The 17,120-nt window shown below is 38.6% G+C and overlaps 1 protein-coding gene across 1 annotated transcript in view; it reads left to right on the forward strand.

Moving 5' to 3' along the window:
• LOC140850310 (WASH complex subunit 2-like) overlaps window positions 1-17,120 on the forward strand; it is an 83,963-nt gene that overhangs the window by 14,488 nt on the left and 52,355 nt on the right. Inside the window, 10 exon segments of the mRNA XM_073240050.1 lie at window positions 6,630-6,803; window positions 8,940-9,033; window positions 9,773-9,834; window positions 11,872-11,916; window positions 14,066-14,189; window positions 14,725-14,804; window positions 15,367-15,442; window positions 16,082-16,102; window positions 16,105-16,204; window positions 16,659-16,714. Of these exon segments, the coding sequence (XP_073096151.1) occupies window positions 6,630-6,803; window positions 8,940-9,033; window positions 9,773-9,834; window positions 11,872-11,916; window positions 14,066-14,189; window positions 14,725-14,804; window positions 15,367-15,442; window positions 16,082-16,102; window positions 16,105-16,204; window positions 16,659-16,714 (832 nt within the window).

Consider the following 17,120-nt stretch of genomic DNA (forward strand, 5'->3'; position numbering starts at 1 on the left):
TGATAACCATGAATCCAAAGCCTCCAATGGCAATAAATACATATCTTTGGATAATTACCCTAAATGTAAATGGACTGAATACACCAATTAAAAGACACAGAGTAATAGAATAGATAAAAATGGAAGACCCATCTATATAATACTTATAAGAGATTCACCTAAAACCCAAAGACATACACAGACTAAAAGTGAAGGGATGGAAAAAGATATTTCATGCAAACAACAGGGAGAAAAAAGCAGGTGTTGAGTTACTTGTATCAGAAAAAATGGACTTCAAAACAAAGAAAGTAACAAGAGATAAAGAAGGACGTTATATATTGATAAAGGGGGCAGTCCAACAAGAGAATATAACCATTATAAATATGTATGCATGCAACACAGGAGCACCGACATATGTGAAACAAATACTAACAGAATTAAAGGAGGAGATAGAATGCAACAGACCAGTAAGAAAATTCTAGGAGAACTCAACATACCACTCATTCCAAAGGACAGACACACCAGACAGAAAATAAGCAAGCACACAGAGGCACTGAAGAACAGACTAAACAGATGGACCTAAGAGACGTCTACAGAACTCTATACCCAAAAGCAGCAGAATACACATTCTTCTCAAGTACACATGGAACATTTTCCAGAATAGACCACATAGTAGGCCACAAAAACAGACTCAGTAAATGCAAAAAATTGAAATTCTTCCAACCAACTTCTCAGATCACAAAGGTATAAAACTCGAAATAAATTATACAAAGAAAACAAAAAGGCTCACAAACACATGGAGGCTTAACAGCATGCTACTAAATAGTCAATGGCTCAATGACCAAATTAAAACAGAGATCAAGCAATATGTAGAAACAAATGACAACAACAGCACAAAGGCCCAGCTTCTGTGGTATGTAATGAAGGCAGTTCTAAGAAGAAAGTATATCGCAATCCAGGCCTTTTTAAAGAAGGAAGAACAATCCCAAATGAATAGTCTATAAAGTCACAATTACTGAAACTTGAAAAAGAAGAACAAATGAGGCCCAAAGTCAGCAGAAGGAGAGACATAATAAAGATCAGAGAAGAAATAAATAAAAATTGAGAAGAGTAAAACAACAGAAAAAAACAATGAAACTAAGAGCTGGTTCTTTGAGAAAATAAACAAAATAGACAAACTCATAGCAGACTTTTTAAGAGAAAAAGAATCTGCACACATAAACAGACTCAGACATTAAAAAAGAAACACCACGACGGACCACAGAGAAATACAAAGAATTCTTACAGAATACTGTAAAAATCTATATGCTGACAAACTGGATAACCTAGAAGAAATGGACAACTTCCTAGAAAAATACAACCTTCCAAGATTGACAAAGGAAGAAACAGAAAATCTGAACAGACCAGTTACTTGCAACAAAATTGAATCAGTAATCAAAAAACTACCCAAGAACAAAACCACCAGACCAGATGGTTTCACCGCTGAATTTTATCATTCATATAGAGAAGACACAATACACGTTCTCCTTAAAGTTTTCCAAAAAAAAGAAGAGGAAGGAATACTTCCAAACTCATTCTATGAAGCCAGCATCACTCTAATACCAAAAACAGGCAAAGACACCACAAAAAAAGAAAATTATAGACCAAAATCCCTAATGAACATGGTTGCAGAAATACTCAACAAAATATTAGCAAACCGAATTCAAAAATACATCAAGAGGATCATACATCATGACCAAGTGGGATTCATCCCAGGGATGCAAGGATGGTACAACATTCAAAAATCCATCAACATCATCCACTACATCAACAAAAAGGACAAAAACCACATGATCATCTCCATAGACGCTGAAAAAGCACTCAACAAAATTCAACATCCATTCATGATAAAAACTCTCAACCAATTGGGTTTAGAAGGCAAGTACCTCAACATAACAAATGCCATATATGACAAACCCACAGCCAACATCATACTTAACAGCGAGAAACTGAAAGCTTTTCACCTAGGATAGGGAACAAGACAAGGATGTCCACTTGGTCCCCACTGTTATTTAACATAGTTTTCAAGCTCCAAGCCATGGCAATCAGACAATACAAAGAAATACAAGGCATCCAGACTGGTAAAGAAGAAGTCAAACTGTCACTATTTGCAGATGACATGATGTTGTATATAAAAAACCCTAAAGACTCCACTCTGAGTCTACTAGAACTAATATCTGAATTCACCAATGTTGCAGGATACAAAATTAATATACAGAAATCTGTTACTTTCCTATACACGATGAACTAGGAGAATGAGAAATCAGGAAAACAATTCCATTAACAATTGCATCAAAAAAAGAAAATACCTAGGAATAAACCTAACCAAGGAAGTGAAAGACCTATACCCTGACAACTACAAGATGCTCTTAAGAGAAATGAAAGAGGACACTAACAAATGGAAACTCATCCCATGCTCTTGGCTAGGAAGAATTAGTATTGTCAAAATGGCCATCCCTGCCTAAGGATATCTACAGATTCAATGCAATCCCTATCAAAATACCAACAGCATTCTTCAACAAACTGGAACAAATACTTCTAAAATTCATATGGAACCACAAAGGACTCCGAATAGCCAAAGCAATCCTGAGAAGGAAGAATAAAGCAGGGGAGATCTCACTTCCCAACTTCAAGCTCTACTACAAAGCCACAGTAATCAAGACAATTTGGTACTGGCACCAGAACAGACCCATAGATCAACAGAACAGAGAGCCCAGAGATAAACCTAAACATATACGGTCAATTAATATCCGATAAAGGAGCCATGGATATACAATGGGGAAATGACAGCCTCTTCAACAGCTGGTGTTGGCAAAACTGGACAGCTACATGTAACAGAATGAAACTGGATCACTGTCTAACCCCATACACAAAAGTATACTTAAAATGGATCAAAGAACTGAATGTAAGCCATGAAACCATAAAACTCTTAGAAAAAAATATAGGCTAAAATCTCTTGGACATAAATTTGAGGAACTTGTTCATGAACATATCTCCCTGGGCAAGGGAATCAAAGGCAAAAATGAACAAGTGGAACTATATCAGGCTGAAAGCTTCTGTACAGCAAAGGACATTACCAACAGAACATAAAGGCATCCTACAGTATGGGAGAACGTATTCAGAAATGACATATGCAATAAAGGGTTGACATCCAAATTATATAAAATGCTAATGCACCTCAACAAACAAAAATCAAATAATCTAGTTAAAAAATGTGCAGAGGATCTGAACAGACACTTCTCCAATGAAGAAATTCAGATGGCCAACAGGCACATGAAAAGATGCTCCACATCGCTAATCATCAGAGAAATGCAAATTAAAACCACAATGAGATATCACCTCACACCAGTAAGGATCACCATCACTGAAAAGACAAACAAGAACAATTGTTGCGGAGTATGTGGAAAAAGTGTAACCCTCCTACACTGCTGGTGGGAATGTAAATTAGTTTAACCATTGTGGAAAGCACTATGGAGGTTCCTCAAAAATCTAAAAATAGAACTACCATTTGACCCAGGTGTTCCACCCTAGGAATTTTCCCTAAGAATGCAGCAGCCCAGTTTGAAAAAGACATATGTACCCCTATGTTTATCGCTGCACTATTTGCAATAGCCAAGACATGGAAGCAACCTAAGTGTCTATCAGTAGATGAATGTATAAAGAAGATGTGGTACATATACACATTGGAATATTATTCAGCCATAAGAAGAAAAGAAATCCTACCATTTGCAACAACATGGATGGAGCTAGAGGGTATTATGCTCAGTGAAATAAGCCAGGTGGAAAAAGACAGGTATGAAATGATTTCACTCATCTGTGGAGTATAAGAACAAAGAAAAAACCTGAAGGAACAAAAACAGCAGCAGAATCACAGGACTCAAGAATGGACTAACAGTTACCAAAGGGAAAGGGACTGGGGAGGATGGGTTGGAAGGGAGGGATAAGGGAAAAAATAGGGGCATTACGATTAGCAGACATAATGTAGCGGGTTGGTGCATGGGGATGGCTGTAGAACACAGAGAAGACAAGTAGTGATTCTATAGCATCTTTCTATGCTGATGGACATCGACTGTAATGGTGTATGTGGTGGGGAGTTGATGATGGGGTAGTCAAGTAAACATAATGTTGCTCATGTAATTGTAGATTAATGATACAAAAAAAATAATTGTAATAGAGCCTAGGTCCGCAGAGATTTTCTGTAGAAGGCCAGATAGTAAATATTTTAGGTTTTGCATGCTACAATGCTCTCTGTCTCTTCCTCCTTCTTTACCCTCTCGTTCCCTCTTAAAAAAAAAACTGTTTATCTTGAGGGCTATAGAAAAACAGGTTGCAGGTGGGGCTGTCATCTGTTAGTTCTTGGAAGGCTGTGTTTCCCTATCTATCTGTTAACTGCTTTGACTCTTATTCCTACCAGTATGAAATGACAGCATGGTGAATGCTAGCATAGTCCACACATTGAGTGCCTTCTGAGTGCCACACGATGTGTTTAATTAGAGGACACAGAATGTGTAGTGAACAGTTTCTGACTTGACTCAGATTGCAGGGAACTGGTGACTTTGAGAAAGACTTTGTCCTTAAGAGGTTATAGTCTTGACTGGGGCAACATGACAGAGCATGTCGGAGCTACGTGGCTGCTGTTCTGGAAGTTCAGATGAGAAGGAGCTCAGTGATCTAAGATAGCAGGGAAAAGCTTCAAGGATGAGATGTTAGCTGGGTGAGGAATGATGGGCCAGATTCTTAGGCCATTTCGGCAAGAAAGAGTGCCATGAGCTAAGGCTCAGAGTTGGGTTGTACCTGGTATTTTATGAACTGTGTTAGTGGAAGCTCCTGGACGTCAGGTAATGGCAACGAAATTGGGAGTGGAGTAGGAGATTCATAAACAGCCCAAGGAGTTGAGGGGCAGCAGTTTCTACCTTTTGTTCCCTGGGGGCCTCTCATCCTACAGATGCGCAACCATTCTTCCTGGTGGCTCTCACGTGCCAGGGCCAAAGCCTACATCAGACGATCTTGATTTTCTAGCACTCTGGCAGAAGTTGTACCTGAAAGGAAAGGAGTGACACACAGCAGCAATTCACCAGAGAGTTCCGCTTTATTAGGGAAAGGGGCTGGATTATATAGGAAGGGGCATGAGCTGATTGAGGTGTCACTTCTACGGGGCTGGTGGCTATTGGCTAGGTGCTGGGATTAGGGGGGCGAGGGGTGATTGGGCTTCAGGTGGCGCCAGCGGGAACCGAGGACCCAGAAGAGAAGCAGGAATTTCGTCATCTTATGTGTGGGCGTCCTTCAGTACCCTTTTTTTTCCACTTAGGAAAGCATAGTGGAGTGTGAGGTAAGTTTTATTGTGGGAGTAGCATTTAATCACCTCTAATATATTCAGAAAATACAAATCACTTGAAAAAGTGGTACTTTATCAGTAACTATTACTTATAACATATGAAGCTATGAGACTAGACTAGGAAAGGATATTAGAAACCAGCTATAGTTTTGCCTACTAGCCTTTTTAAAGAAGTTATTTCATTTTTAATAGTACTCAAGGATTTGCTCACTATTTAAATGCAGTGGTATCTGGTTACACCAGATCAGTGTTCAATTTTAAAGTGGTAGGTATTTAGGGAATTATTTTTTTAAAGCCATTATATATTTATTTCACAAACATGTTTCACACATGTAAGTACAATGATAGGTATTTAACTAGAACCAAGCATACCAGTGGAAAAAAGATGCAGCCAAAACAAAAAAGTCAAATTAGACAGACTTCCATACTAGAGGTAAAGTATAAAATAACTCACAGGGATTTCCCTTTTGACCCTCGGAACTATACTATATGGTTTAGTTCTTCCTATAATTATGTTATCAACTTCTAGAATATTTGTGAAGAGGAAAAATGACACAATTTTTTTTCAATATTTCTCACAACTGGTGACACAGTTGAGTGAGGGGACTGTCACTGAGAGCAGCTATGGTAGGAAATGGACACCTGTGGAGTATTTTCAGCAGGTTGGTGATGTCCAGACTTTTGTGGGTGGGAGGCATTGTTCTAGGGTGAGGTAAAGGATATATGAGAGATGAAACTTTGTTTGAAACAGATTTATAAAATAAGTATAATTCTCTGATGTTTTGCTTTTGTTTTTAACTGTAATTGAAAATGACATCTCTAGCTGAAGTATTTTCTTTTAAAAATTGTCCACAGGACCATTAACCAAGGTTAATGGGATACAGTCTTGGTGAAGCTAAAGGTCTAGACCCTTCATTCCAACAGCAGGAAGTAAAATGCTGTTTGAGGGCTTATGATGTGCCAGTTCATTGCCAGGTGCCTTTATGTAAGTTATCTGGCTGAACCCCAGCACAATGGTTGTGCTTTTGTTTTTGAAGATGATGAATCTGGAGCTCTGGTACCTTAGGTAGTTGGACCCATAACCTGAAGTGACAAGCTTGGGATTTAAAACTTACTCCAAAGTCTGTGTTGAGCCATTCAGTAGAACCTGACTTTTGTTAACATTTTTGAGATGTTTATGGGGAGCATTAGTTTAGGCATTAGAAGACAGTCGCAGTATTTTATTAGGGTGGTATCAATTTATTGGAGATCCATACTGAGCAGTAGTTTTTTGTAGGAGAAGACCCGGTAACAGAAAGAAGTGGATTTGATTCCTAAAGTTCAGGAGGCTGTGAACTATGGTTTACAAGTATTGGACAGTACATTTGAGCAACTGGATATAAAAGCAGGAAACTCAGACTCTGAAGAAGATGATGCTAATGAACGGGTGGAACTGATCCTTGAACCAAAGGTAAAGAAAGGTAAAGACATTCAAATCCCTTATTTATATTGTTAACGCCTTTTGTGTTTTTTGGGTACTTTATTTGGACACAGAATTAGGAAGACATGGACTTTGCTTTGAGGAAGTGAGCATGTCATGTAGCAATGTCATGTTGAAAGACACTTGCTTTACTCGAGCATTTACATTGAGTACTTACTAGGTACCAGGCAGGATGCCAAGTATGGAGTACAAAGGTGCAGGACATCGTTCCTATTCTCTTGATGTTTATTGCAGCATTAGCAGATGGCAGGAGAGAAAAGATACTTATATGAGTCACCACTGTAAGTGCTCTGAGAGCGAACTGACTTCCAGCTGGGGGAAATCAGGGTAAAGATGAGACTTGAACTGGTATTTAAAGGATGAAGAAAGAGGCTCATGACAGGTAGAGATTTTGGGAACCTGAAACTCAGTACCTTGCTCTTAGGGAGACCGTGGAGGTGTGGAAAGACATTTGGGTTGTTCGGTTTTGGCTATTATGTATAAAGCTTCTGTGAGCATTCATGAACAGACTGTTAGCCTAGCAGGTAGTTATTGCTCTCCTGTTGGCAAAGGAGACAATTAGGGCAACATAGAGCCACTCAGTAGTAAACACAAAAGGTTGCTGTATTGGTTTTGAGAGTCTTGGCACCCAGTGCTTTATGAAGTGAAATATGCCACAAAACCACAAAACATGCCAAAAAATTCTTCTAGAAGTCACTTGTATCTTAGCACACTTTTCTTCCGATTGGAGCTTCCAGTGTTATACCAAGTTGAGGCCAATCTGTTAGCGCTGTACATTTGCTGGCTTGCTTTGCCACTGCAGAGATGTAGAAGTCAGCAGGGACCCTAGGAAACATTGCCTGCCAGACATATTACTTCCAAGTCAGACATCACCTTCTCTTTGACAGGAAGATGTGGGAACACCCTCTGAGTCAGTGAAACAGTTAGCCCAATTAGCACTTTGGTTTGTATGCACTAAATTGGTTGCCATTGTGTCTTTAACCTTAAGAAATCCCAGAATTTCTGTTGTGTGAAGCATCAGAATTGTTCTCCCCTGTCCCCCAAGGGTTATTAGGGAGGAGATATGTCCAAAGGTCATGCCTGGTAAAGGAAAAGTTAGCTTTTTCTGTGGCAGGTGGAGATGGGATGTTGTCCTAGGGTGGAGCACTTACTTGACCATAATCTTTAATGTGTGTGATGGGTGGGGCTCAGAAGTAGAGGACTGAAGTGGACAGATCTCCAACATGTGTCATTGTGTACACAGTCTCCTCCGCTTTATTTGGTTTAATCACCTAGTCTTTATTTACCGAATTTGCTTTACTGAATTACACAGTGTGAACCTCTGGGAGATACTGTTCTCTTCTTGGGGTTATTTTTTCTCCCAGGTAGGTTCTCATCAGTCTTTCGGATGTGTTCCTTTAGCTCACTGTGGGGAGTGCAGGTATCTGCGTAGTTGCCGTTCTGTGCCTTTTCATCCAGCCCTTGCTGTATGTGCTCTGTTCAGCCTTCTTTTTGCTCTGATGTAGCGTGAAAGAGTCCTCCTCGAGTCCCTTGCTGCCTTGTTGGTGACCTGTCTATCCACTCCCCACCCCAACCCCACAAAACCTTGGACATACTTACCCACCTTCTCACAGTCAAATTAAAGCGTTTGAGTTATTTCCTCATTGTGCTTGTCTCCAAATTTAGGACTCTTACCTGATCATTTTCAAGATTGATTTGTTGGTTTTTGCTCACCAGTGCTGTTTTTTGGGGAGGCAGGTAGGGTTAGGACTCATCTGAGCAGGTCAGAGCTTAGTTTCTTTCCTTGGTCCTCCTTCCGGACAGGGTATGTGAAGTTGTGCCCCTTCTTTTCTGGTTACTGCTGATGGATGAACTTCTTGCGTGCCTTTGCTGTTTTTGTTACTGTAATTAAGCACTTGAGATTCTGTGTGATTTAACATTACTTTGCCATCTTTACTGAGGATTTGACCTTTTTTATATCAGTGGGTTGGGTTTTTTTTTTGGACTTTTATTCCTGTGTTTCTTACTCTCCACTTTTATTAAAGTAACTTTTTGAAGTAGTCCGATGGAACAAAATGGAAAACTATTTTTTTATCTATAATGGCTATTCCTTTTCATTACTTACAGGATCTATACGTTGATCGTCCTTTACCTTATTTAATTGGGTCAAAGCTATTCATGGAGCAGGAAGACGTGGGTCTTGGAGAGTTGTCTAGTGAAGGTACTCTTTTGCACCAAACATTTCTGTTACTTTTAAAATTTATATCTTAACGTATATTTTTAAATAATTTCAAACTTTGCATTAATGTAAAAATAGTACAAAGAACTCCTATGTATCCTTCACCCTGATTTACCAGTTGATAACCTATTACATTTTTTTTGTCATTCTCTCTATATATGCATAGTACTTTTTTTTAACTGATTTGCAAGACATCATGCCTTATTACCCCAAAATTTCTGTGTATTTTCTAAGAATAAAGACATTCTCTTATATAGTCACAGTGTGTTATTATCAAAGTCAGGAATTTTTACTGGACATAATACTATTAGGTAATCCTTAGTTATATTGAGATTTTGCCAGTTGTCCCAATAATGTCCTCTTATAGTCTCTTTTTTCCTCTGGCTTAGGATCCAATTCATGATCACTCACCGTGTTTAATTGTAAATCTCTCTTAGTCTATTACAGTTGGTATTTTTGAAGAGTATAGACCAGGTTTTTTCTTGGTAATTAATGATAGATTTTTTTTGGTAATTAATTGTCTTGTGGGGAGATACTCTGAGGCTATGTAAATGTTCCACTGCTCACTATAGTGAAGATACTTTTAATTCTAGTTAATGGGTATAGATGGTTTTATCTGAATCTTTGTGATGCTACTGTATGGTGATTTGGGATTTTGAGAAGGAACTCAGGACATTTTCTTATGAATATTGGCAATATCCCTTCTCTTGATTCTAAGCAGAAGGTTCAGTAGGCAGCGATCATGGCAGTATTGTGGACAGTGACAAAGAGAATGAAGAAGAGGTAAGTGCTGTTTGGTGTCTCCAGGTTATGGTGGGAAGGAAACTTAGGGGGTATTTAGTAGGCTAAGTAAATAACATAGCTGTGAATTAGCAATCTGTTTTCATAAATCCTTTAACAGTGGTAGTGTCCATATCCTGAAGTTTTTCCTTGGGATTTCCTCTTTGTCTTGTGTGTACACAAAGAAAGAAAACTACTTTAATCCCTTTTACCATTACTTTTTCCCACCTCTGCACCAAGTCTTCTTCATACTTGTATGTCCTGAGGGTGGCAGTTTAGATATTTTGGTGGAATCTCTGCCTGAGGTATATATAGTCTTTGAGTAAGTTCTATATTTGAATAATTCTATGGAAAAACATTCACATTTAAAACTTTTTTACTGTAAAACCTCTAGACCAGAAGAATGCATCCACTTACATTTTAGCTTTGCTTCTGACTCTGGCATGTCCATGGAGCGTAATCTGACTCCTTGCTCTAGGGTCTCAGGGTCTGAGGACCTTGACTATTGTATCTGGAGATGTGCCTTTAGACAACATGGTCATTGCAGAGGGCAGAGAGTTCAAAGGATAGTTCTTGAGTGTGGATTTCTAAAAGGAGACAGTATTGTATGCATGCTTCTCTCTTCTCTTCCCTCTTTCTTTCCGCAGTTCCTCTCCATAGCCTTCCTTCCACCCATGCTCCAAACAAAATTCCTTAACAGTAGGAAATAGGCTTTTCCTGAGTAATCTCACTATAGCTAATGGTTACTAGTTGAATCCTTTGCTTTTAGCTGTCAATGCAGCTGTTTACCTAATTGCTGGTAGCAAACACTGATGTTTCCTTTTTGGGCCAAATGAAGTCGTTATCCTACCTAGAAGGAATATAGAGAGTGGAGTCCAAAATGTGAAATAAACCAACTTCTGATAATTTAGTTAATGAATGTGCAACTCTTTAAATTGAAAGGCTAGAAATGATACTTCAGATAGATATGAACAAATTGTTAGAGATACTTAAATTAACCACAAAAATTACACATTTTCCAGGACAACCCTCAGGCATATTGGTAACTAATCTACCGTATCTGCACTTTGATACTTCAGGTGACAGTAATCATTACAAAGAGATACAGTACTGATGTGCCCTGGAGACTTAGACCTGATGGAACTTCTGTGCTCTTGAGCAAAGCCTTTATTAATACTGGGGGAGAGGCGTTGTGTATTTTCCTCGGTTCTTGTCCCCAAAGCAACAGAGAATTGAAGGGCAGAGACACAGTCGTGAAACAGAGTAAAAGTTTTATTTTAAAATTACTTAGAAAGTGCAGGTGACCTCAGAGAGAGAGGAGCACCCTGAAAGGTTGGGCAAAGTTAATTACACACTCTCAGTGCGGGCGACCTCAGAGAGAGGAGTGCACTAAAAGGTTGGGGGTTCCCCCTTTTAAGGATTTCAGGAATGTGACAAAGGTGTGGATTTGTTAAGTAGTCTCAAGAATCTTTGATGAGACATTAGGTTTCTTATCAGTCTAGGTAATTCTGCAAAATTAGCTTAACAAGAAATTTACTGTTTTGATCCCAGACTCCCAGGATAGCAGCTTCCTGGTTTGGGAGCACATCAGTCAAGACTGTCTGCCCTTCCTCCAAGGTGGTCAGAGTCATTTGTTGTTTGCTAAAGAGTATGTTAAGAATTTTTCTTTTTGACTTCCTGGGTTTTTTCAAAATGCAATTTTGACTTTACGGTGGTATCTCTCTGTCTTTATCAGGCTGTTTATAGGTGGGCCTTTAAGCAGGCTAGAGTAAATCTTACAATGGCACAATGAAGACACTGGCAATGCTCAGATACTTCTCTTTATCTGGGGAATATTCAAACATTCCAGGCCAAGTTGCTTCTGATCTTTTGAGCTCTACCTGATTAACTCATTAACTGAGTCTTTTCTTGCTTTCTAGTTTTAACTGGTTTACTGAGTGCTTTCTAGGGGGCTTTACTGACCTTGTTCTCTTTCCATCCCACTCATATCTATTTTCCTGCCTAACATTAACAACAAAGTTTTTTTTCTCCTAAAGGAAGTCAGATGAAGATTTTGCCAACCGTAGTGACAATGATCGAAACTGGGTAAGCTTCATGTATTGAAGTGATTTGACTTTGAAATTTACTTGAAATGTAACATACATTCTAAATATATGCTAGAATTAACTTTTGAATGGCTTGTGAGAAAGTAAGCATTTATCCCTGTTTACAACTAATTTTCCTTCAAGCATTTCATGTTTTTAGGCTAAGACTAAGTACCTCCCACTACATATTTCTCCAGTTTTGCTTGATGTTTTATTTTCTTTTTTCTTGGGAAACAAAAGATTTAAAAAGCAAAATTGAGAAAGAGCCTCTGAAAGAAGAGGTACCCAAACTGAATTTTCACATGAATCTTCCTCCCCTGTTTAAAAATTGAGATAATAGAGCAGTAATGTTAGGAACACTCAAAAGATGAAAATCTTGTAATCCTACTGCCTTAGCCTAGTTGTCTTAATTTTTGTCTACCTTTCTAAGGAATCGATGAAATATTCTTTTCATAATATGCATAGTTTATTTTCTACTATCATATTTCCTATATACCATAAGGGTTTCCTTGTTATTATCTTTGTAATTTCCTTTGCAAACTTTTGTATTCTAAGAATACTGATGAAATGATGCTGTCATAGTCCCTAAATATGAATGGAAAACAGTTTATTTTGAGGATTTTATTTTTGAGAGAATGCTATATTCAGTATTTTCACACATAAAAACCCTTTGCTTATGTGAACTGTTGCCTTAAGAATAAGGTGGTGTAGAGTTACATTAAAGGCTCTTGATACAATTATCTGGTGGACATTCCAGATTACAGATCATGTGTAATGATTTTCCTACAATCTCATCATCACTGGGATTATGATTTTTGCTACCATAATATATGTACAGTGGTATACAGTAATCTTCCCTTATCCAGGGATGATATGTTCCAGGACCCCCAGTCTGAATGGGAGAAACTGCAGATAGTACTCAGTATGGTTTCAGGCATAATCCGAAACTGAACCCTAAAGTTTTTTTCCTATACATACATACTTACAGTAAAGCTTATAAATTAGGCACAATAGGAGAGTAACAACTAATAAAATTGAACAATCATAACCATATACTCTAATGAAAGTTATGTGGATGTGGTCTCTCTCTCAAAATATCTTACTTTACTCTACCTTCTTATGATGATGTGAGGTGGTAAAATGCCTACATGATGAGATGAAGTGAGATGAAAGGCTTAGTTAGGCATTGTGATCTAGCATTAGGCTACTATTGATCTGTTGATTAATAGGAGGATCATCTGTTTCCAGAACATAGTTGACCATGGGTAACTGAAACTGCAAACATGAAACTGGGTAAGGGGGAGACTACTCTATTGAGGTCACCCTAATTTTGCATTTCAGTTTGCTAATTAGGAAATAATTTTTCACAAAGATTTTCAACTATCAAATGAAGGATTTAGAACTTTTTGGTTGGTACTTGTATTTTTTCCAGTTGTATTTACAAATGTTGCTAGTCTCTATAATCTCAATTCTTCTTTAAAGGATATTTATTTCTATGAAATTTACTACTGAGATTCATAGATTCAGACAGTTTTCAAACAATACAATAAAGTACTTTAGCATAGTGCCTGGTGGTTTATTGATTTAAACATTAAAAAAATTTTTAATGCAAATTATACATGTCAGTGGTTGTTTTTATAAAAGCTAGAACTTAACCATTAAACTTAGTTTGAGCTTTCCAATCCTCATCTTCTTACACTCTCCAGAGGTGCCTGGTGGTGTGATCTGAGAGTATCTATTTCCAAGTGTTTTTCTTTGCTTCTACAAATACAGCTGTGTCCATAGAAATGGTGGAGTGGGCCTGGTGGCACACCGGGTTTCCCATCAGCATTTATCTTCCTCAGTGCTTTGGATGGTCCCTCCGGTTGTTACAGCTTATTACTTTTAACTTCACATTCTTATTAAGATAAAACCCTATTTAGTTTATTCATTTCTCTAGTGATGGACATTGTTAATATTTCAATATTTTGCTATTCTTGCACTGAAATTTGAGTGTTAACTTGTTCCAGCACATTGACTGCTTCATAACTTGTGCTTTATCATCATCATTTAGCAAGCTGCCTACCATTTTGCCTTCAAAGCGGAATGGCAGTATCTCTTTTCAGCTTGGTGACCTTATCTGATTGTTCTAACTGGTTTTATACTCTTAGCACACTGCACAGATGAGTGATGAAGAGGAGGAGGACGATAGTTGTGACATTTTTGCTGACTCTGAGAAGGAGGAGGAAGATACTGAGGACATTGAAGAAAATACTAGACCTGTAAGAAAGACTGGTATTTGCTATCTCATGCCAAGGTTTTAGAAATGGTACCTAGGCCTCATTTCCTTATTGTCATTTATGTTTATAACTTTCTCATTTTGCATACTTGTCATTTCATTTACGCTTTTGAAAATAATGGTTGAGGATCCCAAGCTGCTTTACAAGTACTACCTTTTCTTCCAAATGTTAAAATTTTACAAGTCACATCATTCAAAATGCATTCAGTTCCAGAGTTTTAAAACCCTAAAGTCCCTCCTCCCCCCACCCCCAAGTGCTTCATGGAAGCTTTCATATCTAGCTCTTCGAATATTAAAGTGAAGTATTAACAAGGTAGGGAAATAAGGAGCATCTTCCTTTGAAGGACCACTGAGTTCTGCTTCTTGGTGATCTGTATGGGGTGCATCTGTCTACATTCAGTTAGTTAAACCCTGTTTTCTCATCAGTTCAATTTATTTGCTGTTTTTACATAATTTTGTTAGGTATCTGGAAGTAAACTGTATTAATTTGTATGTCACCAAAGTGATTATTTTGGTTATTTCTGCTGATAGACAAAAAGTAGACCACATCATTTGCTGATGAGCTGGCTGCTAGGATCAACGGGGGTGCCTGGAGCCAGAAAGAAGAGGAGCAGATAAGTAAGCCACTGAGATGAGTTAGGTGGTGGGGAAGTGCAAGACCCTCTGCTGGGCTTCACGGAGGGTAGACTTCTCTGTTTAATTTACTGAGGCATGAGAGCCTTAACCCGTAGTTCTTATTCTTTTTTTGGTTTCTAGACTCTTTGATAACTGAACACTGAGGAACTCTGAAGAAAAATGTACATACGCACATTTTGTATGCAATTTCAGGGGACTGATAGATGTCACCGAAAACCGTGGGGTCCAGATTAAGACTCTCTTGCTTGATATTTACTTTTATCTTTTGACTAAATAAAAATATACTATATAGTATATACTAGTGATTTAAGAGGGTAAAGAGATGTCAGAATAATTCTTCTCAGCAGGTGCAGGTCTGGTATGCACATACCTTAGGATGTAAGCTGAAGCTTTCTGCCTTGGAAAGAGGCACTACTGAGATACAAAGTTGATGTCTTGCTCTAAGATTAGGAGCCATGAGGATGACAGGCCTGTGTGTGAAGAAGCAGTGGGTAAACACCGAGGGTAGACTGAATATGGTTAAAACTGTGAACTATTCCTCAGGTCTTGTCTCCAGGAGAAGCAAAACCTCAGGAGACAGTAAAAGAGAAGAAAGAAAGAACTCCCTCAGATGGTAGGCCTCTTCCCTCCAGTCTGCTATTTTGGGAGGCACTGAACTCAGGGACATGGTCATTGTAATTCATAAGGTACCTCTATAAGTGCTGACAGATTGGGTCTTTTGCCATTCATATTTCCAAAGCATTTAAAAGCATGCTTTGGGATGCTGGAAGGAGATGTGGGTATGAGGTAGAAATACTGTAGAATCTGACTTATTAGATGTTGTAGCAACCATTAGCCATCTTTCCAGAACTCTTTAGAAATATAGAAACTAGGGATCTCTAGCATTTGTTCTCAGTAAAGAATATGTTAGGTGCTTTTGTAGTAAACAGGAGCATCCACTGTGTTCCTGCTTGTGACTGGTCAGTATATAGATGTCTCTTCAGTCTGCCCTTTCTTCCTTCAAGTTCTTGGTGGAGTGGGTCTTGAATGGCAATTAAGCCATATATTTACTAGTTTTAAAAAAGAAGTGAATCTAGATGGTGGGAATACCCGTGGAATTCCTCCTGCTCCAGACATTATAGACTTGAGGGTGGGAACCCACAGAGCTTTTTAAGGGATTTGGTGGACTGTTGAATGAGTTTCTGTTGTGAAATGTCTGGCTTCCAATACCCATCTTTATCCCTCCCTGAAAAACTTTCTTTCTGTTTGCTAGATGAAGACGATAACTTCTTTGTGCTCCCAAGCTGACTGATGAAGACTTCTCACCATTTGGCTCCAGAGGCGGCCTGTTCAGTGGAGGGAAGGGACTTTTTGATGGGGAGGAGGAGATGAGTTGGTGGTAAGCAGTGAAGCTCTCCAAAGCCTTGTCATGGGTCCGCAGGGAAGAAATGCACTTTGGTCCATTGGCAGGGGAAAAATGGCTTCTTAGTTAGAAGTTGCTTCTACTTTCATATTTTGAGACATTTTAAAGTAAGAATCACTAAGTGATACCCTTTGTGAGGTGGGGAGAGGATGTTGGAGTGTAAGTAGTAAATAATTTACTTGATTAGGCAACTGTTTCTTTTCTTGTCTATCATTCTTCTTCCATGTTTGTATTTAACTCCTGGACAGACCAGATTATTTAAAGTCTGATTTTGCCATAGTTTTCACTTTGGAACTGGTTTTCTGGCAGAACAGTAAATATATATCTTTACACTTTACAAAGATCTTTTCTTTAGAAATCCTCAAGTGCAGCTACCATGTCCTGTGCTGTTTTGAAATCTGTGTCGTGTACCTTCTTATGAGCAGAGCGACCTCTTCACGGACGCGCCTCAGGATCAGGAAGCTCGAGCCTCCATTAGTGCAGGTGAGCTTGGATTGGGGCTGACTCTGCTTCTTCCTGAACAGATTTCCAGAACTGCTTACCTCTCGCCAGGAGATAGAATCCCTGAGGCTGTTCCCAGGCCTTGCTTCTTAGTTAGGCAGGAAGCTGTTGTGTTTGCCTTGTTCTAGTTAAAAGCAGTTCATCTTCACTACACGTTTTGGAAAAAAGCAAAAAGCACCAACTGTAGACTCACATCACAGTTTTGCTTCTTTCTTAGAACTCATACAAAGTCAAATGAAAAGTACTCTATAGTGGTGTGGAGGATATTTTATGTAATTGTGTAATTTAAACATTTCTAAAGTTCCATGTAAGTTGGAGATCAGTAAATCCCCAGTCTAGTGTGCATCAGACTCATCTGTGGAGCATACATTAAAAAAGAAACAGCTGG

Source organism: Manis javanica, chromosome 7 (assembly GCF_040802235.1).
Source record: "Manis javanica isolate MJ-LG chromosome 7, MJ_LKY, whole genome shotgun sequence".
Taxonomy (NCBI): Eukaryota; Metazoa; Chordata; class Mammalia; order Pholidota; family Manidae; genus Manis; species Manis javanica.